This window comes from Eptesicus fuscus, chromosome 10 (assembly GCF_027574615.1).
Source record: "Eptesicus fuscus isolate TK198812 chromosome 10, DD_ASM_mEF_20220401, whole genome shotgun sequence".
Classification (NCBI taxonomy): Eukaryota; Metazoa; Chordata; class Mammalia; order Chiroptera; family Vespertilionidae; genus Eptesicus; species Eptesicus fuscus.
The window spans coordinates 81,901,207-81,926,606 of record NC_072482.1 but is presented as its reverse complement, the minus strand read 5'-3'; the positions used below and the strand labels follow the sequence as shown (position 1 = coordinate 81,926,606).

The following is a 25,400-nucleotide window of genomic DNA, read 5'->3' as shown; positions in this document are numbered from 1 at the left end:
CTTTGACTGGACTCAAACCTGGGACCCTTCAGTCCGCAGGCTGACGCCCTATCCACTGAGCCAAACCCGTTAGGGCTGCAGATGCTAGCTCAAATCAACTTCTGCTATCTGGTGAACATGGAAAGGGATAGGTAAGTAATTATAATCTCAGCTACTTTAGGATGCTAAAACTTCAATTCTAAAAGTCTCTCTAATCTACATAGAGTAGTAGTTAACTCAGGTAAACTGCTGAATATGTAAGGGTATCTGCAAAAGGAATACAGTAGCTAGAAAATGGGAGAAGTTTCCTAGCCTATTTGGCTCAGTGGATAGAGCCTCCACCTATAGACCAAATGCTCACGGGTTCGATTCCCGCCTCGGGTCTGGGCCCTGGTCAGGGCATGTGCAGGAGTCAATCAATTTCACTCTGATATCTGGGAGTGATATAAGGACCATAACATGAGTTCTTTTATTTTTTTATTTTTTTTGTCATAGGATGTGCATGAACAAGCCACATCAGTGATTAGAATAATCAAGACATTTGCTGGTAGGAAGGTAGTCTTGGGCTAGAGGTTTCATTGCTGTATTGCCTGCTTACTCAAGAGCTGCCTGCTTCTCCCTCACTTTGCAAGTGCAAGTTCCCACGCAGTAGTCCTGTTCCACAAGTGATAAGGCATTTGCACACAATGGACGTGACCTTGTAGTAAGAAATCAAAATGACATCTGGTCAGGACCACGTCTGTACAAAATGATACCACAAACAATATACAGTAGTCCTCCCTATCCCCCGCATCCCTTTCTGCAGTCTGTTACCCTCAGTCAACCTCGGTCCAACAATATTAAGTGAAAAGTTCCAGAAATAAACAATTCGTGAGTTTTAAATTGCACATCCTTCTAAGCAGCATCACGAAATCTCGAGCCAGCCCTCTCCGTCGTGCCAGAGACTGAATCAGTCCTTTGTCTGGTGTCTGCACGTTGTGTCTGCTCCCCACCCAGTAGTCACTTGTCTGAATTGTCAGAGGCAGTGCTTGTGTTCCAGTAACCCTTAGTTTATTTAATAATGGCCCCAAAGGGCAGGAATGGTAATGCTGGCAGGTGCAGAGATTTCCTCACCTTGTGGCCATGCCAGACAAGCCCCATTCCAGTTCTCTTGCTCGTGAAACCTGCCCCTATCAGTCTAGAGTGGTCTGCCTCTTCCTTCGGTCTCTCCTTGCTATGTACGGCGGCCGGTTTGGGAACCAACAGTTCAAGCCAAGAATAGCATTTACTCCGCATCATAATTATAGGGTTTGATATTCAGAAAACCAATTCCAGGCAAGTAGCAGGTATCTCCCAAGAAAAATACATTTAAAAATATATATTTTTATTGATTTTTGGAGTGATAGAAACATCGATGAGAAACATCATCGATCGGCTGCCTCCTGCAGGCCCCCTACTGGGATTGAGCCCGCAACCCGGGAATCGAACTGGTGACCTCTTGGTTCCTGAGTTGGTGCTCAAATGCTGAGCCACACCAGCCAGGTGAAAACTACATTTTTAAAGTGATAATGCTCAAATATTTGTAGACATTGGCTGGTGAAATCAATAGCTTTTTTAAAAATTGATCTTAATTTTGTTCTTATACTTTATTTATAGCACCATTATATTTTCATTGTTTTTAAACACATTACCTCAGTGAGGAAGGCTTGGGACTGTGTGAGCCCTCACGTGGTAGGTAAACGGAAACTGAGATAATGATTAAGTGACAAGTAGAGGGTTCCAAAGTCTCTCTATGAATTTACAAAAACTAGAGCAGGCAGAACATCCCAAATAATACTCAAGGGCCACAGGAAATCTCCTGGTTATAAATATTTGAACCTTATCTGGAGTTTTCTTGTGCCAGGAGAATACACTCTAAAATACTAATAGATGTGGTTCTATTCCCCTACTAACTATATCTCCAATAATAACCTCCCTCTGCTGGTTTTCAATCACTTACCACCTTTTAAGCTGTTATGAGGCAGCAGTATTTGGATGCAAAGCAGCGTTGCTCTTTTCAACGCAGAGCAGCTAGCTATATGCACATGTGTGCGCTGCCTCTGAAGAGATCATGCACCTTGCTTCCCGCAGATGGGGTATCCATGGAGACTGCAAAGAGTTTCCAAAGAAACGCTGCCTAGATTTCTCACCATGCCAGCTGAAAAGGCTTTCTTCAAATAGAAACTGACATTTAAATTAAAGGGACAGGCAGCATGTTCCACACCAAAATCTATCAGTGCGAAATATTGAGCAGGTTTGCACCAAGTAGCCTTCCCTTCCTCGCCGTTCAATGCTTGAGCAAGGCCAGCGGGCAGACGACTTATCCTATGAAAGAGAAGTGAGGGGAAGAAACCGGGTCTGACGTGTTCCCTACACCAGGTCCAGTGACCCCGGCAAAACTCTTATTACCTATTTCTCACTTGGTGGTAAACATTCCTGTAAATCAAAGTCTGCACCTCTGTAAATCAGACAAGAAAAAACACACTGAGGAAGACAAGTACCCTGTGGAATTGCATACCCCAATCTATATCTCCAAGTGACAAACAGAACTGGGGAAGGGTCAGACCTGTTAGCAGGTTTACAAACCCATGAACAGAGGCCTAAAGCAGGTCACAGTGAAATTAAACATCTGGTTCTGGAGAGTGATCACTGGAATAAAGCAGCATTTCACCTGAGAGAAGGCATTATAATACATTCTTTTTCCTAGATCCTTATCACTAAGTCGGCTGAAAAACCTGTTCTTAAAAAGCAATAATTAAATGTTCTATTGTTCAATGAATCTGGCCCTCAGGGATATAGGATATAAATTCAGTAGATTTAAAACCTCCAATAAATATTCCAAAGTTTAGGGTTTTAAAATGTATTTATTTAGTTCATAAAAAGACACCTCCTCTCCCACACCCTGCCAAGTCTTCATCCATGCATTTTCATGACCACATCCTGTTCTGCGGCTTCTTTTATGGCCCAAGTTATATCATGTTTCTTGCTGGAGTCCAGGCAATTGAAAATAAACAGACTCACATCTGGGGAAATTAACAGACCAACAGTGGCAAACACAATACATTCAATGGGAAAATAAAACGTTTGTTACAGGGCTGCAACGACATAGAGAACTTCTCAGGAGTGCGCCTCACCGGCGGCGGCAGCAGCAGCAGCAATGTTAGCGTTTCTTTCTGCCTCGAGTTCAGAAACCAGCTGGACTATCTCTGGGTGACGGAATTTTCCTGCCAGGCAAGAAGACGGAGAAAGATAAGGATGAGAGAATACATCAGTCTCTCCAGCTTGAGCCCAGGCCTTGTCAGGGGCTTGGCTCTGTGATCTGACCCATGTTTTACCCCAACGCAGAACACAACGCAGATCCTTCCTTCTGGTTTGGAGCGAGGCTGGAGGGGACCACCTGGAGCTTAGTCTCCGTCACCCCAGATGTCACCGCTGATAAGGAGGAGAATCAGGCAAAACTGTCGACTAGATAGGAGCTAGGAGGAAGGTCACCAGGCAGCCTCTGAATGAGGAACCACAGGGAAACTCCGGAGGAGCTCAGTGCAGTGAGGTTTAACCTCAGCTCAGTTATGGGCACGTCACCCTCTTTCCAGGCTCAAGTTTCTTCCTCAGAAAATAGGGAGTTTAGCTAGGTGACCCTTCCAGGGCCCACATTTTTATTTTACTAATATTTTCATATTTCATTGAGAATGTGTCAATGGAAGATAATGTTAAAATGCAAAGCACCACATAAACATGACTTACTTATATTTTAGTTACATTATTGGTAAAATATGCTATCTTAGAACCGAATCATTGCTTAAAACACAGCTGGCATGCCCTAGCCGGTTTGGCTCAGTGGATAGAGCGTCGGCCTGTGGACTAAAGGGTCCCAGGTTCGATTCGGGCCAATGGCACATGCCTGGGTTGTGGGCTTGATACCCCCCAGTGGGGGACATGCAGGAGGCAGTCTATCAATGATTCTCTCTCATCATTGATGTTTCTATCTCTCTAGCTCTCTCCTGTCCTCTCTGAAATCAATAAAAATATATTAAAAACAAACACACACACACAGCTGGTAACTCTTTTCTGTAAAGAGACAGATATTAAATATTTTAGGCCAGTGGTTGGCAAACCGCATGCGGCTCTCGAGCCGCGGTTTGCCGCTCTGTTGACTAATGAGTTTGCCGACCACTGTCATATACTACCCTTTACCTCTTTGCACACAATATGCCACAATTGCTTAATCCTCACAGCTTCCAACTACACGGTAACATTTAGTCTAGTCCAGTGGTCGGCAAACTCATTAGTCAACAGAGCGGCAAACCGCGACTCACGAGCCGCATGTGGCTCGCGAGCCGTGGTTTGCCGACCACTGTTTTAGGCTTTGTGAACTTACATGACTCTCTTGCAAATTACTCAACTCTGCTGTTGTAGCACAAAAGTAGTATAAACAATACATAAAGAATGAGTGAGATTGTTTCAATAAAACATTACACAAACAAGTACAGCGGGCCAATTTGGCCCATGGGCCATAGTTTGCTGACCCCTGGTTTTCAACATTATTCTATTTAATTGAAGTCAAACATTTTTGAGCACCACCTACATCAAAGGACATATGAGACAAAGCTGGTGTTGGCCCTCAAACACCTTCTAGGGTGGGGTGAGCAAGTGTGGGTTTGGGAAGAGACCCTAGGAGGAGCATCATTCGGAGAATGCAGGTCAGACAGTGAAACACCATGGTAAGCTCTGGACCAGCGCAGATTAGCAAAAAGGAGGGGACACTTAATCTTGACAGGGAGGTTTAGGGAAGGAAACCAGAGAGGCGAGTGGCCTTAGGCCACTCAAAGTGTCAGGATTTTATTTTTTAGGAAGAGGAAAGTCACAGTTTTAAAAGCAAACCCTCAGGATGAATGGCGAGTCTAGCCGGCTCAGTTAGGCGGTTATAACAATAGTCCAATACAGAAATAATGAGGGCCAGGCCTAGAGCAGACCTAGTGGGCTGGAAGAGAGAAGGAAAATCCAGTCAACTTCATTACAATGCAAACCATATTTCGGAGCATAGTCTTCGATCTGGGACCCTCGTCTCCTTGGTGGGGCCACAGGAGGGTCCTGAGAGGTCCCAGAAAGGCTCTCCCTGACTACTCTCAGAGGTGGGGGCTGGGTGAGCCTGAAGAGCTCCCAGGCAGAGACAGGAACACCGGCCGTCACGCCAGCCATCACCAATCCAGGAAACTTGGCTCCCCACTCTGGAAACTGGATCAAAATGAAGATGGCTGAGGGTTACTGCCAGGTATTATTCTAAGCACTTCACATGAATAACCCACTATATCCTCAAACAACCCTGAAAAGTAAATTCTGTAATTATCTTACTTTCAAAATAAGAAAACTAAGGCCCAGAGCTAGGTTAAGTAATTTACTGGAGGTTACAGATTTTATGGGCAGAACCAGGATTCAAACCCAAGCAGTTTGACTCCAGGTCTGTGCTATGAGGACACCGGTATGGTGACTTCAGCCATTTGGGGTTTTCTTGTCTTAAATCTCTATTTCTACCTCCACCTCCACATGACCTTACACACCTATGAAGCACTTAGAGATCATAATGCACTTTCACAAGCATCATCTCTCCTGCATCTCAAAACCGACCTATGACCTATGTAGGGTAAATATGATGATGCCCATTTCTCAGAGAGGAGCCGGCGAGGTCAGGAGACTGCCCAGGGGCACACAGCTCGGACTCCAGGGGGCAATGCTCGCCCGCACCAGGCTAGCTCTCCCCGTGAATCCCACCACTTTCTCTTGGGAAAGGTCAGAAGAGGGTCACGCAGTGCATTCACTGGCTTAGTGTCACTTACGACACTAGGAGGAAGCCACACGGTGACGATGCTAATGGAAACAGCACTGCGTACCTGCTGTGGAGTCATAGAAGTCCTGCAGCCTCCCAGGCTTGCTCTCCAGGTCTTCATACTCAGAAGCCTGAAGAATCATCTCACACTGGTCCAGCTGCTTCACAAATTTGGCCTCTGCGCTAGATTGCGTCTCATACTCCTAAGAAAGGGACAATCAGAGCAGCATGATTAGGGCTCACGACAGGGTAATCCAGGAAAATTCTGACTCTGGTACCTGAAAGCAGTCACAGCTAAAAGCGTGTTCTGAACTGGCCACATCTCTCCACTTTATACGAAGCCTTCACAGAGCTGAGTCTGTAATTTCACAGCTAGCATTATCACTCCACGCCAGAAGGGGGAGCTCACACTTCCATGTGTCCCACCAGATGCAAACCCTGGAAGTCTCATTTGTTCATACTGACACTCCAAGCATTTTTCTTCCTGTTAAGAATCTTGTCTCCATTTCAATCTCATTCTTCTTTAATCCAGCGGTTGCCAACCTTTCGGACCTCACGGACTACCAGCGATCTGCAGACCACCGGTTGGTGACCACTGCTTTAATCCATCTGAGTGGTGTAGGTCTTTAACTTCAAGCTAATATTTCATCTCATGCTTCTCAAATTATTTCTATTTAATGTCAGGTTTCCTTTCCCTTCAAGGAAATTTCTAGCTTTCTCATTTAATTTTGGTTAGCACTTTACACTTGGAACATCAGTCCTTGCTTTCTTTTAAAATATTTTTATTGATTTCAGAGAGAAAGGGAGAGGGAGAGACAGACAGACACATCAATGACGAGAATCATCAATCAGTTGCCTCCTGCACGCTCCCTACTGGGGATTGAGCCCGCAACCTGGGCATGTGCCCTGACCGGGAATGGAACCTGTGACCTCCTGGTTCATAGGTTGATGCGCAGGCTGTCCTTGCTTTCTAAATAGGGAGGCCTCCAGTCTGTCCCAGTTATGACTCGATCCAGTCAGGATCTGTGAACTCTTCATGGCGTGTGTGGCAGGGAGGTGGTGAAGGAAGTGGACACAGACCAGATTTTTACCTTTCCTCTTCCCATTGGTCCCTCCCTCCTCAGTGCACCCCTGAAACAAGCTACAGGAAGTCTGTTTCTTAGCATGACACATGCCACACAAACACAAGTCCCAATTAATACTACATAGAATCATTCTATTAACACCAAAGTGCTCCCACTGGTTTCCCTGCCAAGTTCTCATTTGTAATTCCACCCCAGATGTGTTCCATAATGAACCTGTCATGCTTTCTTGGCAAGATAATGTGATGGGAATCACTGACGGTTTCTTAGTTTTTGTTAAATGCCTTATTCTTTTATGACAGCTATTTGAATTTTGATAGAGCTTAAAATTGTACAGAGAAATAATTTTAATATAAAACCAATGTTTGATTTCAAAGGCACTTAGAAATAGTTACACTTAATTTAAATGTTTGTTTACAGTTATACTTATATATTTACTAGAGGCCCAGTGCATGATTAAATCATGTGTGTGTAGGGTCCCCTAGGCCTAGCCTGCCATCAGGGACATGTCCGCCACCACGCGACGCCTCGCACACTCCGCGGACGCTGCCAGCGCCCCGTGATACTCCGCCGATGCTGCTGGTGCCCCGGGGGGGGAGGGCCTGAGGACCTCCTGGTGACCGGTCATTTGGTCGTTACTGCATTATGGCCACTGGTCTTTTATAATATAGATATTTAATAAATTTAAGTTCATTACTTAACAAAAATAAATGGAGTACTCTAAGCACAGCAGTCCAGGGTTTTTCTCAGTTGAAAGTGAGAAAAAATATTACAAAACCATTAGGAAATAACGTATTTTATAACAAATTGTGAGGAAAATACATATTTATTTTCAAAATATACATCACTAGGGAGAAACCAAGATGGCGGCATAGGTAAACACCTAAACTGCTGCCTCGCACAACAGTATCAAAACTACAACTAAAAGACAAAACAGACACCATCCAGAACCACAGGAAAGCTGGCTGAGTGGAAATTCTACAACTAGAAGGAAAGAGGAAAGTACATTGAGACTCAGAGGAACTGCAAAAGGCTGAGGTACTGAGGCGTGCGCGCGCACGGGTAAGATGGGCGACTGCATGGGCGGCTCAGTGCACAGCTGGCTTTCTAAAACGGGAGGGAGACGAAAGCTCCCGACTGCACTGAACTCCAGTTCTGGGCGAATTTCTGGGAAACCAGACTCATTTGGGGAGAAACTGGACTGTCTGGCAGCAGGAGAAACTCGAGGGCAGCTTTCTCTCAGAGGTGCTTGCAGCGATTACCGAGGGACAATGAGACCCAAGGGCCTCATAGGGCAGGGCTGACGGGAAGCCAAGGTTGTCTGCTCCGCCCTGAGACTCCGCCCCATCCAAGCTGAGCACAGAGGCTTTTGCAAGTATTCTCCCATAAGGGTGTCTCCAGCACCGAAGTTCTCCCAGTGTAGACACAGCTGATCCTCACAGCCAGTTGGCCTGGAGGTCAATTCCCCCCAGTGATACCAACAACAATCAAGACTTAACTACAACAAGGCTGTGCACACAGTCCACAAAGGGGTGCACCAAGAGTGTCCACCTCAGGAAACTGGGGGAGGCTGAACCACTGGGACATTTAGGACACCTACCACACAAAGCTACTCTATCAACTCAGGGAAGCAGCGAAAATGCAGAGACAAAGAAACATCACAAATGAAAGAAATGGAGGAAAGCAAACTACTAGATATAGAGTTCAAAATCACGGTTATAAGATTTTTCAAGAATTTCTTAGAAAAGGCCAATAAATTTAGCGAGATCCTCGAGGATATGAAAAAGGACCAACTAGAAATTAAACATACACTGACTGAAATAAAAAAAATATTATTCAGAGACCTAACAGCAGACTAGAGGACCGCAAGAATCAAGTCAAAGATTTGAAATACAAAGAAGCAAAAAACACTCAACCGGAAAAGCAAAAAGAAAGAAGAATCCAAAAATTTGAAGATAGTGTAAGGAGCCTCTGGGACAACTTCAAGCGTACCAACATCTGAATTATGGGGGTGCCAGAAGAGAGAGCAAGATACTGAAAACCTATTTGAAGAAATAATGACCCAAAACTTCCCCACCTGGTGAAAGAAATAGACTTACAAGTCCAGGAAGTGCACAGAACCCCAAACAAAAGGAATCCAAAGAGGACCACACCAAGACACATCATAATTAAAATGCCAAGAGCAAAAGACAAAGAGAGAATATTAAAAGCAGCAAGAGAAAAACAGTTAATTATCTACAAGGGAGCACCCATATGATTGTCAGCTGATTTCTCAACAGAAACTATGCAGGCCAGAAGGGAGTGGCAAGAAATATTCAAGGTTATGAATAGCAAGAACCTACAACCAAGATTACTCTACCCAGCAAAGCTATCATTCAGAATTGAAGGTCAGATAAAGAGCTTCACAGATAAGAAAAAGCTAAAGGAGTTCATCACCACCAAACCAGTATTATATGAAATGCTGAAAGGTATTCTTTAAGAAAAGGAAGAAGAAAAAGGTAAAGATAAAAATTATGAACAACAAATACATGTCTATTAACAAGTGAATCTAAAAATCAAGTGAATAAAAAATCTGATGAACAGAATAAACTGGTGAGTATAATAGAATCAGGGGCATAGAAAGGAAGTGGACTGACAATTCTCGGGGGGAAAGGGGTATGCGGGAAGAGACTGGACAAAAATCATACACCTATGGATGAGGACAGTGCAGGGGAGGTAAGGGCAGAGGGTGGGGTGGGAACCGGGTAGAGGGGAGCTATGGGGGGAAAAAAGAGGAACCATTGTAATAATCTGAACAATAAAGATTTATTAAATTTTAAAAAAAAGATGAGAATAGTGAGACTTAAAAAAATATATATACATCACTGGGTTTTCTCTAAAAAAATAATGGTACTGGCATTGTTCGATTTTACTTTCCAACCGGGGATATTTCTCCAAAGCAAAATGAAGGCTGTGGGGTAGGCTTCTTTCTGTGATACTTTGAGAAAGAAAATGTTTTCTCTTGACTTGCTAAAATTTATTTTCACACTTTATGGTAAAAGATAAATTATAATCAAGGATGTTTAATTGCTTTAAAAAGCTGTGACTCTCTGGGCTGACAGCTATTTATAATGGAGAATAGCTGTGAATAACATTGCAGAAATCAATTAACTGGCATTTCCTATTAGTACTATTCTAAGTTCCCTGGGTACAGAATGACTATATTTTCTTAATCCAAAATCAGAACATATGGGCTAGAAACAGAAGAAAATTAGAGCTTACTATGTATCAGGCAATATTCTAAACTAGTAGCCCTGCACATGAATCCATGCACCACTAGCTTGCTGCCACCCTCCTGTAGCTCTCCACCGCCCTCTTTTAGCTCGCTGCCCCATCCTCCTGTGGATCCGTGATCTGGTCGTTATGTAGTCGGTCGTTACGCTTAATGGCGTAACAACCATTTGCATACTGTATCTTTATTATATAGAATGCTTTATACATATTAATTAACTAGTAGCCCATTTGCAGGAAGAATCCTGCAAGCGGCCGCTGTGGCCGCGTGCGCTGCCGCTGCCACCGCCGTTGCGGCTGCCTCGCCTGCACCCGTGCGCCACTGCAGCCCACCACTGCAGCCTGCCCTGCTCTGCCCCGCTCCAACCAGCTCTGCCCCACTCTGCCCGGCTCCGCCCTGCCCGGGCTTTCCCTCTGGCAGCCACCTTGCTTTCCGCTTTTCCTCCCTCTTCCTTCTAAGTTGTCTTCAGTCTTCACTCCTCCCTCCCTCAGCGTATGCAAATTAACCGCCATCTTTGTTGGGTAATTTGCATATTCGCCTTGATTGGATGGTGGGCGTGGCTTTGGCTGGTGGGCGTGGCTTGGGCGTCGCGAAGGTGTGGTCAATTTGCATATTACTATTTTATTAGGTAGGATTTGATTGCCATACGACCCTATAAGATAGGTGTACTATTATTATTGCCATTTTATTGATGAGGAAATTAAGGAACAAAGAGATTCAATAAGTTGCCAAGATCACATAGCTACTAAACAGAGGGCCCAGTATTTGAACATAGAAATCTGATATTGAAGTCCATGTACTGATAATATTGTACATGAATTATAAAAATGCTTAAGTTATTATAAGAATTTGTACACCGGGTTGAATAATATTCCCACAAAATTCATGCCTATCTGGAATCTATGCCTATTTGGAAATCGGGTCTTTGCAGATATAATTAAATATTGGATTAGGATGGACCCTAATCCAATGGCTGGTGTCCTTGTAAGAAGAGGGAACTTCTGTTGGGTACACAGACAGACACAGGAGAACACCACCTGACTGTGGAGGCGGAGAGTGGAGCAGTGTGTCTACAGGGTAAGGAGTGCCAAAGCCAGCAGAGGCTTCAGCAGAAGCGAGGGAGAGGCAAGGAAGGAGCCTCCCCTAGAGCCGTCAGGGAGCAGGGCCCTGCCGACACCTTGATTTTGGACTTCCAGGGTTCAGAACTGAGAGACAACAGATTTTGTTGTTTTAAGCCATCCAGGTTTGAGGTAATTTGTTACGGCAGCCTAGGAAACAACAGAGTCTCTTACCTACAATAGTAAGCAACTGACATGGTGCCATGAATACACTAGAACTATAAATGCTTGTTCAATTAGCCAGCATGCAGCAGGGTGCCATTCAGAAAATGCTGCACTAGACATCTGATATGAAGCCCACATACACACTCACCCTCTTCACTAACAAACCAATAAACACGGATCCTCAGTCTGTACCTCTGGGCCCCTGTGACCACCCCACTGACCTGGAGCAGCTCTTCATTCGCAGGGCTGTGCTGATTGGGTAAGGAGAGCTTAAGAGCCTGGAAAAATATTTTCTATAAATAAATTTCTATAATTCTGTCTGAAAAATGTGTTGCTACTTATTCATATGGTCTTCATTTTTCTCCTCTGGCCCTTAATAAAAAGAAAAAAAACAACAAACCACCCAAAAAACGAGTTCCCCATCCCTGTCATAGCAACTTCATGTTAGAAAGCAGAAAAGCTCACAACTCTCCTCCACTCAGTCATCAATACCCCACAGCATCTCCAATAAAGAAATTTAACCCCTGCCGTCTTTTTAGGTGTTGGTGGGCCGGCAGCAACAATTCTAAAGGAGGCCTGTCACACCCCAGGGCAGCCACTGTCCCTGTCCTGAGATCTTCTCCAACAAGCGTAACTAAATCAACCAATGACTTTTACAAGATCACACAATTGTTACTGGTTTGGGAATTATGGGATCATTTAACGCTCGGTGTTTTACAGTTTTCCAAATCCAAAGTCTTGCTCAGTGACCGTTGTAGCACTTCCATTTGTAAACTACTGTTGTATTAAGTAAATTTTGCAGTAACCTTTCCTTAGCCAGTTGTTGATGGCTAACTAAGAAAATAACAGATACTGCCACCATATTTACAATAATTAGGAGTCACAAGAGTAGGAATTTTTTGTAAAAGGGTTTCAAATTCTGAGGTCTTTCCTCCTTAAGAGATAATACAAGGAATTAGTTTCATAAACTCAGGAGCCATTTTTTTTTTTTTAATGTATGAAATGCAACACAACTCCACTCCATCATTCCCCAATTCATAGTGTTCCAAAAGTTCACATGCAAGTACAAACTTCGTAAGAAGGGACTGTTCTGCCTAAAGAAACCCTGTTGGGCCTAGTAACCAATACCACCGAGCCAGGCTCTCAGGTACCACCCAACCCACCATATGCACTTACTTCCCAGAGTTCATAGAGCTCCTTTCCGAGATCCTTTGGGAGAAGCTGGGTTAGCTGCTTCATAGCTTCCTGAAACATCAAACCATCATTTTAATCATGTTCACATTTCAACTCATCTATAAAGCCAAGCACTGGTCTCAAACTCTCACACATAACCTCAAAGGGGCAGTAGAATATTGGGCAACATTTACAGCTTACAAGGAGGGCAGCTGTGCCCATTTGAGGTTCTGCACCCAGCACTAAATGTAGTTACTGATGTGTGGTCTGACCAAAGTGGAACAGAAGGGAACCTCAGCCTCAAGCTAGACCCTGTATTTCTATAAATGCAGCCTAGGACTGAACTGGCTGTTTGGAGACCACATTCAATTACTGACTTATTAATAAACTACCTATTGACTCAAATCGTCATGCTATTAAAAAAACAAAACAGATAAACAATAGATTGCTCTCTTCCTGAAACTGAGCAACAATATTCTGGATCTAAACCCACATCATTTGTTATTATACAAGCAGAAGTGCATCTCGAGGCCTCTTAGGTAGTCGATATTCCTATGCCACAGAATCATGCCCACCGTTTTCAATGAACCCTCGGAAACCGACTCCACAGAAGTCCAGGTTCCATGGCTGAAGGTGCTGGCCTTTCCCTTCCTGATGGTGAGCCCTGCCATTCCCACTTCCAACCTATTAGCCTTGTTCACACACAGATTTAGAAAGAATTCCCCGTCAAGATTCTGCACAAAGGTCTGACTGAATGAAGCTTTCAGGAAACATGTGCGTCAGTTTCGAGACGAGCACGAAAGCATCATTCACCATTCACACATCACTGGTGACGCTGAACAGTGCCGCAATCGACTACAAACTGTCAGTCCAGAGGGGGTTTGAAACCAGCTGGCCATGTACTCGCTGTGGAAACCTGAGCAAGTTACTTAAACTCTGTCCTTCAGGTTTGTCATCTGTGAATTGAGGTTAGCGGTGGTCCCTACCGGGAAGGATTGTTGTGTGGTTTCAATAGTTTATATACATAACGTATTTATTATCTGGCACATACTGAGCACTGTTTAAAATGTTCACTATATTTCTCATTTTTTTCCATCTTGTCACATTCACTCCCATAATACAGTTTGGTTCTTCTCTCTCTCTTTTTTAAAAATATTTTTATAGATTTCAGAGAAGAAGGGAGAGGGAGAGAGAGACAGAAACATCAATGACGAGAGAGAATCATTGATTGGCTGCCTCCTGCACGTCCCCTATTGGGGATCGAGCCTGCAACCTGGGCATGTGCCCTTGACTGGAATTGAACACAGGACTCTTCAGTCTGCAGGCCAAAGCTCTATCCACTGAGCCAAACCAGCTAGGGCAGTGGTCGGCAAACTCATTAGTCAACAGAACCAAATATCAACAGTACAACGATTGAAATTTCTTTTGAAAGCCAAATTTTTTAAACTTAAACTTCTTCTAACGCCACTTCTTCAAAATAGACTCGCCCAGGCCATGGTATTTTGTGGGAGAGCCACACTCAAGGGGCCAAAGAGCCACGTGTGGCTCACGAGCCGCAGTTTGCCGACCACGGAGCTAGCGTGGTTCTTCTTTTAACCTTAGTTCTTTAACAACTTTAACCCTTGAAGAAACATATATACCATGGCTCTCCTTCTGTCTCAATAAGTTTGTGCCTTTACAAAGGAATATAACCTGCCATTGATGTACTCAAGGCTCATGTTCCATCCCTCTAGTTCTTGATGGGGTCCTCTACCAACTTGGGTTATAATATAAGGTATGCTTTATCCTGATAGGAAGGGGTCAGACTACAAGTACTGCTTTTGGCCCCTACATTTTCTCTTTTACGCCCTCATCCTCCCTTTCATCCAAACACTTGCTCGCCTTCAAAACAGTCAGCCTCCCAGGCTTATCAAGTATTTTTCCCTGCCTCCTCCTTCGGTTTAAAGCCTTCCTGATGCAGTTGGCGAGCCTCTGGGCAAAGGATGCTCCCTGCTTCTCATCATGTGCAATCCACCTCGAGCCAAGAAACCTCATTTAATTATCTTAATGCATGGTTCAGACATCCACCTCCTATTCATGAGTACCATCTGCATAAAGAATGGCTCATCTCCCAGGCCCTTCTCTCTGTTCCCAAATCCTTGCCAGCGGCAGGAAGAGGCAATGGAATATCAGTGCTCTCCAGGCCTTTGGCTTCTTGTCCAAGAACTTGTGGTTCTCTAAGACGCTTCCCTTGTCCTTTCTGAGTATGGTATTCACCCTGCTGTGAATCAGAAGGAGTGGGCAGCAGACAGGAAGGCTTAATGAGGTTTCTCATAATTGCCAGGATACGGAGTCCAGGAGGACAGCACCAGTCCCTCTGATGGTTCAGGTCTACTCTGTGCCCTCCACGGAGGCCAGGACTCAGCTCTCGTCAGGACAGCAATAGGTCTCCTCCCACCTCCAGTAGCTGGAGACCCTTCCTATGGACAGTGCTTTGTCTTCAGAAGGTTCTGACTTGCTCCCTTATGGAGTAAGCCTCCAAGTCCCTGTGCACCTGCATAGGGACCGCCTGTCTTTTCTGCTTCCTAGGTCACTTCAAGGCTTTGGTTACCCTCTGGTATTTCAGTACATGATTTCTTGCCCACAGTGTCCAGTTGTACCCTTACAGATGTACCCCTGAATAAAACTGCCATATATCCTCAAATGAGCTGTATAATCGAGGTTTCCCCCCTTCTTTTTCTCTATGTCATAAGTCATTTCTCAACATCCTCTGGTTGAGGGCTAATTACTTTCTGTAACTCAGTATCTTGAGCTAACTGGTCCCAGTTTAAATCATTTCTGTCAATCAACCTAGGAATTTTTTTTTTTTTTTTAAGAATGCCTTTTCTTTTCTCATCTCTTTTTTAGATTATTTTTTAAAAATTATTTTTCAGTTATAGCTGACATACAGTATGACATTAGTTTCAGGTGTACAACACAGTGATTAGAGACATCTATACCTCAGAAAGTGATCACCTCACAACGACAGTCTAAACTATGGAGAAACAGTTCCTTAGCTTCCGCCCTTTCTATAGGCTGTGACGATGCTGAGCCTGTATTCCACACCCGTATTTTGGCAGGAAGAATATTCCTTACACTATTCCTCTCGTTCCCATAATTTAGAATATGCTGGAACTCCTAAGTTGGGATTCTTTATGGCTTTTCTGCCTGTAGAGAGGCAAAAATGCTGTTGGCTCAGTTTGTCTCCCCTCAGCTCCGAGAACAGCTAGCTCAGGCCGGCTGTCCTGTTAAACCATCTTGATAAAGGGCTTGTCCACCTAGTTTAGGACTTCTGGCTTATAGTAAAAGCAGCTTGCTATTCAGCATCAAAATCCCTCTCGGATGTTGCGGCCTCTGCTGTAAGTATGCCTTCCTCTTTGGCCCTGGCCTCTGGGTTTACAGCCCGAACTGATACTGATTTCCCATTTTATTGATGTTGTTCATTTCTTACTAATACAAACATTTCTTTACTTCTGACCACTAAAGAACTAATTTAAAAGCCAACAAACAATTATAAAAATGATCATACTTGTAATTTACAGAACTTCTCTGCAAAGAGCTTAACTCGCAAGGAGCATTCCTTCAAGTTCCAGCTATTTCCATTGTCCCAGTGAAAGCCATGCCATCTATGTCCACACACTAATGAGAATGGGAACCAACGTAGTTTGCTGTCCCTGTGCTAAACAAGGCTGGGAGCAGGCATACTTTCCTGTTCTTGTGTTAAACAAGGTTGGGAACCACCAGAAACCAACTGGCTCCTACTCCAGGGAAACCCTTGCTTCTGGAAGCTAAAACTATAAACTACCCAATTCAGAGTAAGCACCAATGGCTTACTCTTCAAGAGTGTCTTTAAGATTCTGCCTGATCAGTCCCACCAACCCGAGGCTAACATGTCCTAAACTCCGTGCGGTCTGCGGCCTCGACTAGCGGCCCTTCTTGTGAGATCCATGTGAGCATGCTCCAGCCCAGGCTCTGCCACTGTGAATACCCTCCCCGGACGGTCCCCTTCCCTTCCTGAACACTGAGACCCCGCCGAGGTGGCGCACTCCCTTCTCCGACAGGTCTAAGACTCAGCTGTGCCTCGGCGGCAGGCTTTCCTGGGGGTCTCTGGTGGAGTCCACAGTCAACACTGACCTCTTCTCGCCTATGTTTTTCTTCTTTGGGGATGTTATCTGCTGGTGCTATGTCCCCAACGATGCATTCTGCCATATCGTGAACCAGGGCTAGGCGTACACATCTGACCAGGCAAGAAATGGTGGATGATTACACAGAAGCACATTCACTACAAACTCCTCCTCTCTACTGTTTCGAAGTTCCATAATATACTTTTCTTTCTCCACCCTCAGAGAGTATGTCAATGCAGTATTTTCTAAAGTAACTATATTACGAAAACCTTCAACAGTTCTGAATCAAAACTGCTTGTTAAGCCCGGCCTGTGTGGCTCAGTGGTTGAGGGTGGACCTATGAACCAGGAGGTCACGGTTTGATTCCCCGTCAGGGCACATGCCCGGGTTGTGGGCTCGATCCCCAGTGTGGGGTGTGCAGGAGGCAGCCGATCGATGATTCTCTCTCATCATTGATGTTTCTCTCTCTCTCTCCCTTCCTCTCTGAAATCAATAAAAATAAATATATATATATAAAAACTGCTTAGTAATATTCAACACAATACATGAGAGTATTGTGCAGAGGAAACGGCCTATATATTTTTAGAAATGGCTGGTTTTTCAAATATCACTTTAAAAGCTTGATAACATCAATCTGGTCGCTGGATTTGAACTCAGATCTGTCCAACTCTATTCATTTTTCTATGAAGGTCCTCATTTTGCCATCTAACTAGTTTACTGGAGAAATGATTGTTTCTGAATTCTGTACCAGTAAGTAAATGCTATAACCAGATCATCTAACTTTATAACCTGAAGTTATCAATTGTGGGTTTTTTTTCTTTTAATATTTTTATTGATTTTTAGAGAGAGAGAGAGAGAGAGAGAGAGGGAGAGGTAGAGAGAGAGAGAGAAACACTGATGTGAGAATGAAACATCGATCGGCTGCCTCCTGCCTAGGGATTGAACCTGCAACCTTTGGGGGCACTGGACTATGCCTAACCAACTGAGCCACAGCAGCCAAGGCAGGCTCTTTCACTTGCCAAGAAAAAACCCAGAGTGCAATTAACAATTGAAGCAATCAACACACGCAGTTCCCCTCCCCACACCCTGAACCTGTATGGGTCGCCTCAAATAATTTTTTTCCGTGTATAAACTACAAGAATTTGACACAGGCCTCAGTCATGAAAAGGGGTGCATAATCGCAGAGAGAGACCCTGCCTACCAAGCGCCAAAGCTCACAGCTCACCTGTCTTTGTTCAGACGATCATCTTTGGTCACCAGAGCCATAACTGCCATCCTGTACATGTGATCCGACACGCTCTCTGGCCTCTCGACATTTCTGTACACCCAGCCAGTGCGTGGGACTCTCTGATGAAAATGAATTAGAGGGAGAAGTTTATAAAATAAGTATCTTAACTATCTGCTATGCTGTTCAATAGAAACCCAGGGAATAGGGCACAGAAGCAGGGTATTGGTCTCAGGACATATTAAAAAAAAATACTAGTACACAACTAACCAAAATGATCAAGATCTGGAATCCAGGAAAGCAGTGAAGTCAGCAGAGAATGAGGAAGAGGTGGGGGGATAATTCACAAATACACAACACAAAAGTCTCATAAGCGAGGTACTCTGTTACCGAGCTATACATCTCGGAACCCATACCCGTCCTTTAGACACAAATAAAAGTGTAAAGTAGCTTATTTTTCATAACTACAAGACCTGGGAAGGTCTGCCTTCCAACAAGGCCATTGGGCAGGCACAGAGGGAAAACACTGGGGAAAGCTCTGAACTTGACCGGGTGACAGGCTTCCAAATTCGGAAGCCGCGGGGTCAAGGCCTTTCTAAGGGCTCTTCCTTTGATTCGCATCACGATGTGACCTTGTGAGACTGCACTGCCTCCCCAGAAGTCCACATTTCTCAAGAATGTTATAGATGAACAACATAGACTGATGAACAAGAACAGAACCAGAAACAAGGAGGCATCCATGGGACTATCGGGCCTCAGAGGGAGGGTAGGGGAGGGTGGGGGGAGGGGGGAAGAGATCAACCAAAGGACTTGTGTGCATGCATACGAGCCTAACCAATGGTTAAGTTCAACAGGGGGTTGGGGCATCCGTGGGGAGGGGTGTGGGATGGGAATGGGGGGATGAGGGCAAATATGTGACACCCTAAGCAATAAAGAAATTTTAAAAAAAAGAATGTTATAAACTGTAGTAGGAAACGTGGCAGGAAACACATAATTTTGGAGATTGAACTTAGAGAAATTTAGCAAAGTCGTAACGGAGCGGCGGGGGGGAGGGGGGTACAGACGGGTGGGGGGACATGAACGTGACGTCACTCCGGCGTGGCCCACCTACCTGCTCCCTAAACCAGAAAGGCTCGGGCTTCCCCCACCCGAGTGCCAGCCCGGCCCCCCCAGGCTGAGCTCCCCAGATCGGGCGTTCAGGGCCAATCTGCGGGCCGAGGGGAGCTCGGAAGCCACCCCACCCGCCCAGGGGTGGGTCCTGCGCTCCGAGGGCACCAGGGCTCAGGGCAGACGCGCACCGCTCCCTCCGACACCCAGGCGGCCACCCCGACCCGGACACTCGGCCGTTTACACCCCACTCGGCCGGGGTCGGTCGGTCGGCCTGGCAGCCCCGACACCCCGTAACCGCCGGCTCGCTTCCGCCGCCTGCCGCCCGCACGGGCAACGGCGCCCGGAGGTGCTTCCGGCGCGGGGCGCGGGGCGCTCGCAGCCCGAGGCCGCCCCGCCTCTCCCCGCGCGGCCCACCCGCTCGGTCCCGGACGGCCGCCGGCGCCCGCTCACCTTGAGCTGCCCCACCAGCCGCAGGAACTGCAGCAGGTCCCGGGCGCCGCGGCCCGAGACGGCCACGGGGGAGGCCGAAGCCATGCGGCCGCCGATCAGACGGGGCGGGGCGAGCCGCGTGGCCGCTGCTGTAGCTCCTCCCCCTTCTTTCCCCGTCCCCTCCCCCACCTCCTCCTTCCTCCTCCTCCTCTTCTTCCCCTTCTCCTCAATTTTCTCACCGTGGCTTTCCCAGGCCCTCTGTCCTGTCTAACCCCCCACGGATTTTGGTGGCTGTCCCTTGGGCATGGCACCATCCATGGCAGGCACAGTGCTTGGCACACACCAGCCGCTCATTACTTGTTTGCTAGACTCCATTTTACTGCTCTCCCTCCAACTTGCAAAAGGATCACAGTTCCAGGGTGAGGGTGGGAGGGCAGGTGTGGGTTTGGAGGAGGAGGAGGGCTAAGCCAGATTGCACCAAAATCTCGCCTTTTAGGAACTCAAGAGTCTGGTTGGGGAAACGATAAGGAACTCGACTTAAACATGGGCAAACGATAACCATTTGAACAGAGGTACAAGGAAAGGGCTTTGAAGAGAAGTTCATTAGCAATGACAAGTACTGGTAGGCCTGTGGGGTTAGTCATAGCCAAGGATTTTGGAGATCAATATAAATGCGCTAGAGAGTGAGCACAATCCCAGGATGAAATCACAACTTCCCTTAACACCTCAAGTGCTGAAGAATCCCCTAACCCAGTGGTCGGCAAACTCATTAGTCAACAGAGCCAAATATCAAACAGTACAACGATTGAAATTTCTTTTGAGAGCCAAATTTTTTAAACTTAAACTATATAGGTAGGTACATTGTTATTAACTTAATTAGGGTACTCCTAAGCTGGCCTTTGCTAAAAACTCAAGGGGCCAAAGAGCCGAATGTGGCTCACGAGCCTCAGTTTGCCAACCACTGCCCTAACCCCCAAAGGTCGGTCAGGCTCTGTCTCAATCATTGTCTTAATTCCATCAACAACCAATGGTAATGATTTTTAAAGGCATTTAGTGGGCAAGCATACTGGAGGACTCAGGGAGAGGGGCAATGTTGACAGTAGACTATATGGGGCAAGTAGGAAGTAGGAAGACCAGTTAGAAGACTAACTGAAATACTACTTTGCAGAGATGATTTTGGTTTGGTCCAGGGTGACAGCAGCAGAGGTGCCAAGATGTTGAATTTTGGAAACAACTTGAAGGCAGGACTAACAGGATTTGTGACAGATTGCACATAGGGTCTGAGAGAAAGAGAGGAATCAAGACCACAAATTTAGGCCTGACCAACTGAAAGGATGGAGTTGCTATTTACTGAGCTGGAGAAAGTGCAAGAACAGTAGGTTGTGGGGAAGGGTAGAAACCAGACATTTAGGACATGTGGAGATGCCTAGTAGGGATCCTAGTAAATATATAATCTGGAGGTCAGGAGAAAGGTAAAAATTTTGTGTCATCAACATACAAGATGGTATGTAAAACCATGAACCTGGATGAGACCCTGGTGCAGGCCATCCTCAAACTACGGCCCGCGGGCCACATGCGGGTGTTTTTGCCATTTTGTTTTTTCACTTCAAAATAAGATATGTGCAGTGTGCATAGGAATTTGTTCATAGTGTTTTTTTAAAAACTATAGTCCGGCCCTCCAACTGTCTGAGGGACAGTGAACTGGCCCCCTGTTTAAAAAGTCTGAGGACCCCTGCTGGTGAGAAATTATGGGTGAAGAAGAAAAGCTATGTAAGGCCTCAGGGCTGTGGCAACCCAACATTTAGAGTTTGAGAGACCAAGAATAAGCAGCCAGGGAGGTAGGAAGAGGACTAAGAGGTAGTTGTGTCCTGGAAGTCAAAGGAAGAAAATATTTCAAGCAGGAAGGAATATGGTCAACCAAGTCATGTCAGATAAGGGTTGAGATTTAACTGCCAGACTTAGCAAATTCAATGTCATTGGTGACCTGAATAAGAGAAGATTCAGTTGTAGTGGGGCAAGCAGAACCCCAAATCAAATGGTTCCAGAGAGAATGGGAGTAAGTATTGCAACTCATTTAAAATGGATGGGGCCACTAGAAAAGAGATTATTTTAAAAGGAGCATGCCAGTTTAAAGCAATGGGCAAGGAAATCAACTCACTCGAGTCCATTGGAAGGTGAAATGAGAGGGATTCTCCATTTGGACTCAGTATACTAGTACACTTTTGAGGTGTCTGTGAATATTCTAAAAGTGTCTAAAAACTGTGTTAGTTATGAGGATTTTTCTGTTTGTTAGATCCTTGAAGAGGTCTCTGAGAAGAAAAGTTGCTTCAGTGTGCAGCTGTGGTAGAGTTCACAAAGCTTTGGTCCTGGTGTTATAAGCTAGTAAAACAACCCCAACAAAACCTGTAACTTCGTGAGCCTCTGCTGCTGAGAAATGGTGTTACATCTCTCACCTCATTTTAACTCTCCCAACATCCCTCTGAAATATTACTAACTAGAGGCCCGATGCACAAAATTTGTGCAAGGGGCTCGGCCCTCACAGCCCCACCTGCCTCAGCCGGCCCTTGCAGCCTCGGCTTCATCTGGAAGGTCATCCAGAAGTCGTCCGGACGGTTGTTCTGCTGCTCGGTCTAATTAGCATATTAGCTCTTTATTGTGTAGGATCCCGCATTTTAGATGAGAAAACGGAGTTGCCCAGAAGCTGAGGAACTGGCCTCCGTTTTCATAGCCAGCTGGTGATGCCAGCATGGAAACTCCGGCCTGTGTTCCTCCAAATCTTTCTCTCTGGGACACCCTGTTGCCTCCCAGCCAACTGGCTATCAGCACCCACCTGTTATCATTGTGGAATTAAGTGAGATTCTGTGTGTGAAACAGATTTTGTCAACTGTCATTACATGCAAAGAATTGGGGGAGGGGATACATACCAATAGACTAATCTGAGAAAATTTGCCCAGGAAACATTCATGAGTATGCTCAAGGAACTAACTAAACAGTAAAGCCCAAGTCTGACTAAAATCTAAGTTCTCCCCTGCTCCCCACCTTAAGACATCTCAGGAAGAAATAGTGCTTCTGCTGCTATATCTCCACAGATAACAGGTTAACAGTTGGTCTGCATCAGCGGTTCTCAAGCTCAGATGATTTTTCCCGCCAAGGGAGCATTTAGCAATGTTTGGCTCTATTGCCAAGGAACCTTAGTTTAAAACTTGGAAGGGAATAATTGAGCAGAAACCTTTTCTATATAAAGTACATCTCACTTTATAGAAAATATCTATAATAATAAAAGCGTAATATGCTAATTAGACTGGACAGCCGAATGACCTTCCAGATGTCCTTCTGGACGTCCTTCCGGACGAAGCCATGGCGAGCAGTTAGGGGCAACCAGGCAGGCAGGAAGAGGTGGTTAGGGGTGATCAGGCAGGCAGGTGAGTAGTTAGGGGCTATCAGGCAGGCAGACAGAGGGGTTAGGTGTGATCAGGCAGCAGGCAGGCCAGTGGTTAGGAGCCAACAGTCCCAGATTGGGCCAGGGATCCCTGTGGGATTGAGCCTAAACTGGCAGCCGGACATCCCCTGAGGGGTCCTGGATGGCAAGAGGGTGCAGGCTGGGCTGAGGACCCCTCCCTTGCATGAATTTCATGCATCGGGCCTCTAGTATATTATATAAAGTATTCTTTTGGGGATACTTCATTTCTTTGTGTGTCTTTGGTTCGTTCTAAGTAAAATAGCACTTGAGTTAGGTCAAATGTTTTTCCTGATGGCTGCTCCAGTCTTTTCACAGGACTCGACCTTAGAAGGTGAAAAAACCAAATGGCCAAACAGGAAGCTGCAGAAGCACTCTCCAAGTCGTTGGAAGTACATTTCTGAGCTCAGGGCATATTTCTCAGGCAGTTTTATCATGATGCTGATACCAGACAGAAAGATTCTCAGGGGGCAGACACTGTGCTTGATTCATCTTCTTTCCTTAGAACCAAGAATCTTGCATGGCAGTCCCCTGAAAATGGTGATGAGAAAATGGTGATGAAGTGGGGCGGGGGTTGGGGGGTAGAGATGTAGAAAGGAGACGCATTTCAGGGACAGAATCACCTTGCCCAACATAAAGAGGTGTGAGCCACCAGGATGTGGGAAGAGTGCCACACATCAGGAGCTCAAAAAATTTAACGTAACGAACAAAACCAGTCTACTTGGAAGACATTTCCCAACTCTGCTGAAGAGATGCTATTGGCCGGAGGGCCATGGCATTTCCATGAAACAAGGGTATTCAGGATTGGGACATGCCTGCTCCTCTCTTCTCCCGTGCCCAGGTGTGGCGGGGCGGCAGGGAGTTGAGGAGGACGTGTGTCAAATTGCCAGGATGGTCCCTCCCATGTCTGGGCCGGGGCCCACCTACCACCAGAGCCACAGCAGCAGCAACATCTGTTCTGCTTTAACTTGCTGGTTCTTCCTCTCTCTCTCCATCTGATCTTTAAAACTACCTTTAAAATAGGAGCAACAGTTGGCCTGTCTGTGCCTTCAGCTGGTTCTAATTCTCTCCCAGGCCCACTCTCTCCCAACAAATGACACATTGTAGAAGGTGTTTTACAGCCTAACTTGTTAATAGAGCCAGATCATTCTACCAGGTATAACAAAACCTAACATGGCAATCAAGGTTAACACACAAATATCACAAAAATATGTTAGGTAAATGTAGTTTCACCGGCTTAAAAAAAAAGCAGGCGAGCCATCTAATTTTTAAAGTCCCTTCTAATTCTAAAATCCTAACATTTAAAACAAGATTTCCTCGCCGTTAAAGGACATGTCTATACGTGACTATTGGATTTCCCCCCCTGTTGGTAACTTTAGTTTTTTATCATAGATTCTACTACAAATAAGTGAATGAATAATGCAAGAATAACCAAATCTGCCCATTTTCTCTTTTCCGGGAATTCAGGACTGAATGTCTATAGAGTTCTGTAGGCCCCCTCATTTAACATCATTGTGTTTGAAAGATAATTGTCAGCGAGTAACTATCATAAAACATTCAGAATTAAAGGTGAGTGTTGTCTCCCTTCTTCTCAAGTGGGGAAGGATTCTGAATGGAGATTAAGTTTAACTTGCAAATGTCAAGAAGGGTCTCATCCTCCTTTGTTACTTTGTGGTTGATTAAAATTTTAGTTAATTGCTAACTCATTGCTAATGTGCTAAGCTGTAAGCACAAAGAGGCTCTAACTATGCAGATAGAAGTAGCAAACTAGTAAAGCGATGCTGAACAGACATGAGTGTGCTGTCCACAGCCCTGCTGGGGACAGGAAGAGAGCAGGGTGTGGGAACCAGCAGTGCATTCCCACCTTTGCAATGAAGACCACAATGGGAGGCTCCTTTGGCAATTGCTTCCCCACCCCTTTCGAAGTCACTGCTTGTAGTACTAGGAGACTACCACTAAGCGGCACCATCGCATCAGTGTTCTCTTTCATCCGTTTGAGCCTGTTGACTTTCAGTTCTGGACCACGGAATACAAAGATTGTTCTGTTGGCTGATTTGAGCTTAGCAAAAGCTTTTTTTTTTTTTCCCTCTCACTATGCTTTCTTGGATTTTTCTATTTTTCTTCTTGCCGGTGTTATCTTTAGTTCTTGGGAATCTGGGCCAAAACTTAGGGATAGGCATAGAGATGATGGCCAGCATGGCGGTCATAATCAACAAGAGACAGCTTAAAGGAGAGAAATACTAATAGTGACCTTTTATTGAATACCGGTTATGTGATAAGGGTTTTCCAGGTATTACTTCCAAGTCCCATGGGAACTCTGAAAGATAGCTTTCATTTTATGAGCAAGGAAACTGAGGTTCAGAGAATTGAAGCAACTTTCCCCAGAATACCCAACAAGTAGGTAATA

At 45.3% G+C, this 25,400-nt stretch overlaps 1 protein-coding gene across 2 annotated transcripts; it reads right to left on the bottom strand.

Moving 5' to 3' along the window:
• Nucleotides 1–2,841: 2,841 nt before the first annotated feature.
• Nucleotides 2,842–19,679, bottom strand: HDDC2 (HD domain containing 2). 2 transcript variants are annotated; one of them, XM_028142844.2, is made up of 7 exons: nucleotides 19,558–19,677; nucleotides 17,998–18,119; nucleotides 16,783–16,885; nucleotides 12,634–12,702; nucleotides 5,886–6,024; nucleotides 3,132–3,221; nucleotides 2,842–3,020 (listed from the first exon to the last, which is right to left on the bottom strand). In XM_028142844.2, the coding sequence occupies exons 1-7, from the start codon at nucleotides 19,639–19,641 to the stop codon at nucleotides 2,911–2,913; spliced, it is 717 nt and encodes a 238-aa protein (XP_027998645.1). In that variant the 5' UTR covers nucleotides 19,642–19,677; the 3' UTR covers nucleotides 2,842–2,910. The 2 variants fall into 2 exon arrangements, with proteins under 2 accessions (XP_027998645.1, XP_027998648.1); XM_028142847.2 differs by lacking the exon at nucleotides 12,634–12,702 and having other exon boundaries at nucleotides 19,558–19,679.
• Between the last annotated feature and the right edge of the window lie 5,721 nt (nucleotides 19,680–25,400).

Coding starts and splice junctions, on each gene's coding strand:
- HDDC2 (XM_028142844.2), bottom strand. CDS start 19,641: ATGGCTTCGGCCTCCCCCGTGGCCGTCTCGGGCCGCGGCGCCCGGGAC. Junction 16,886..17,997: donor GATCGTCTGAACAAAGACAG/GTGAGCTGTGAG, acceptor TTGCCTGGTCAG/ATGTGTACGCCTAGCCCTGG. Junction 12,703..16,782: donor AAAAACATAGGCGAGAAGAG/GTCAGTGTTGAC, acceptor TTGATGTTTCAG/GAAGCTATGAAGCAGCTAAC.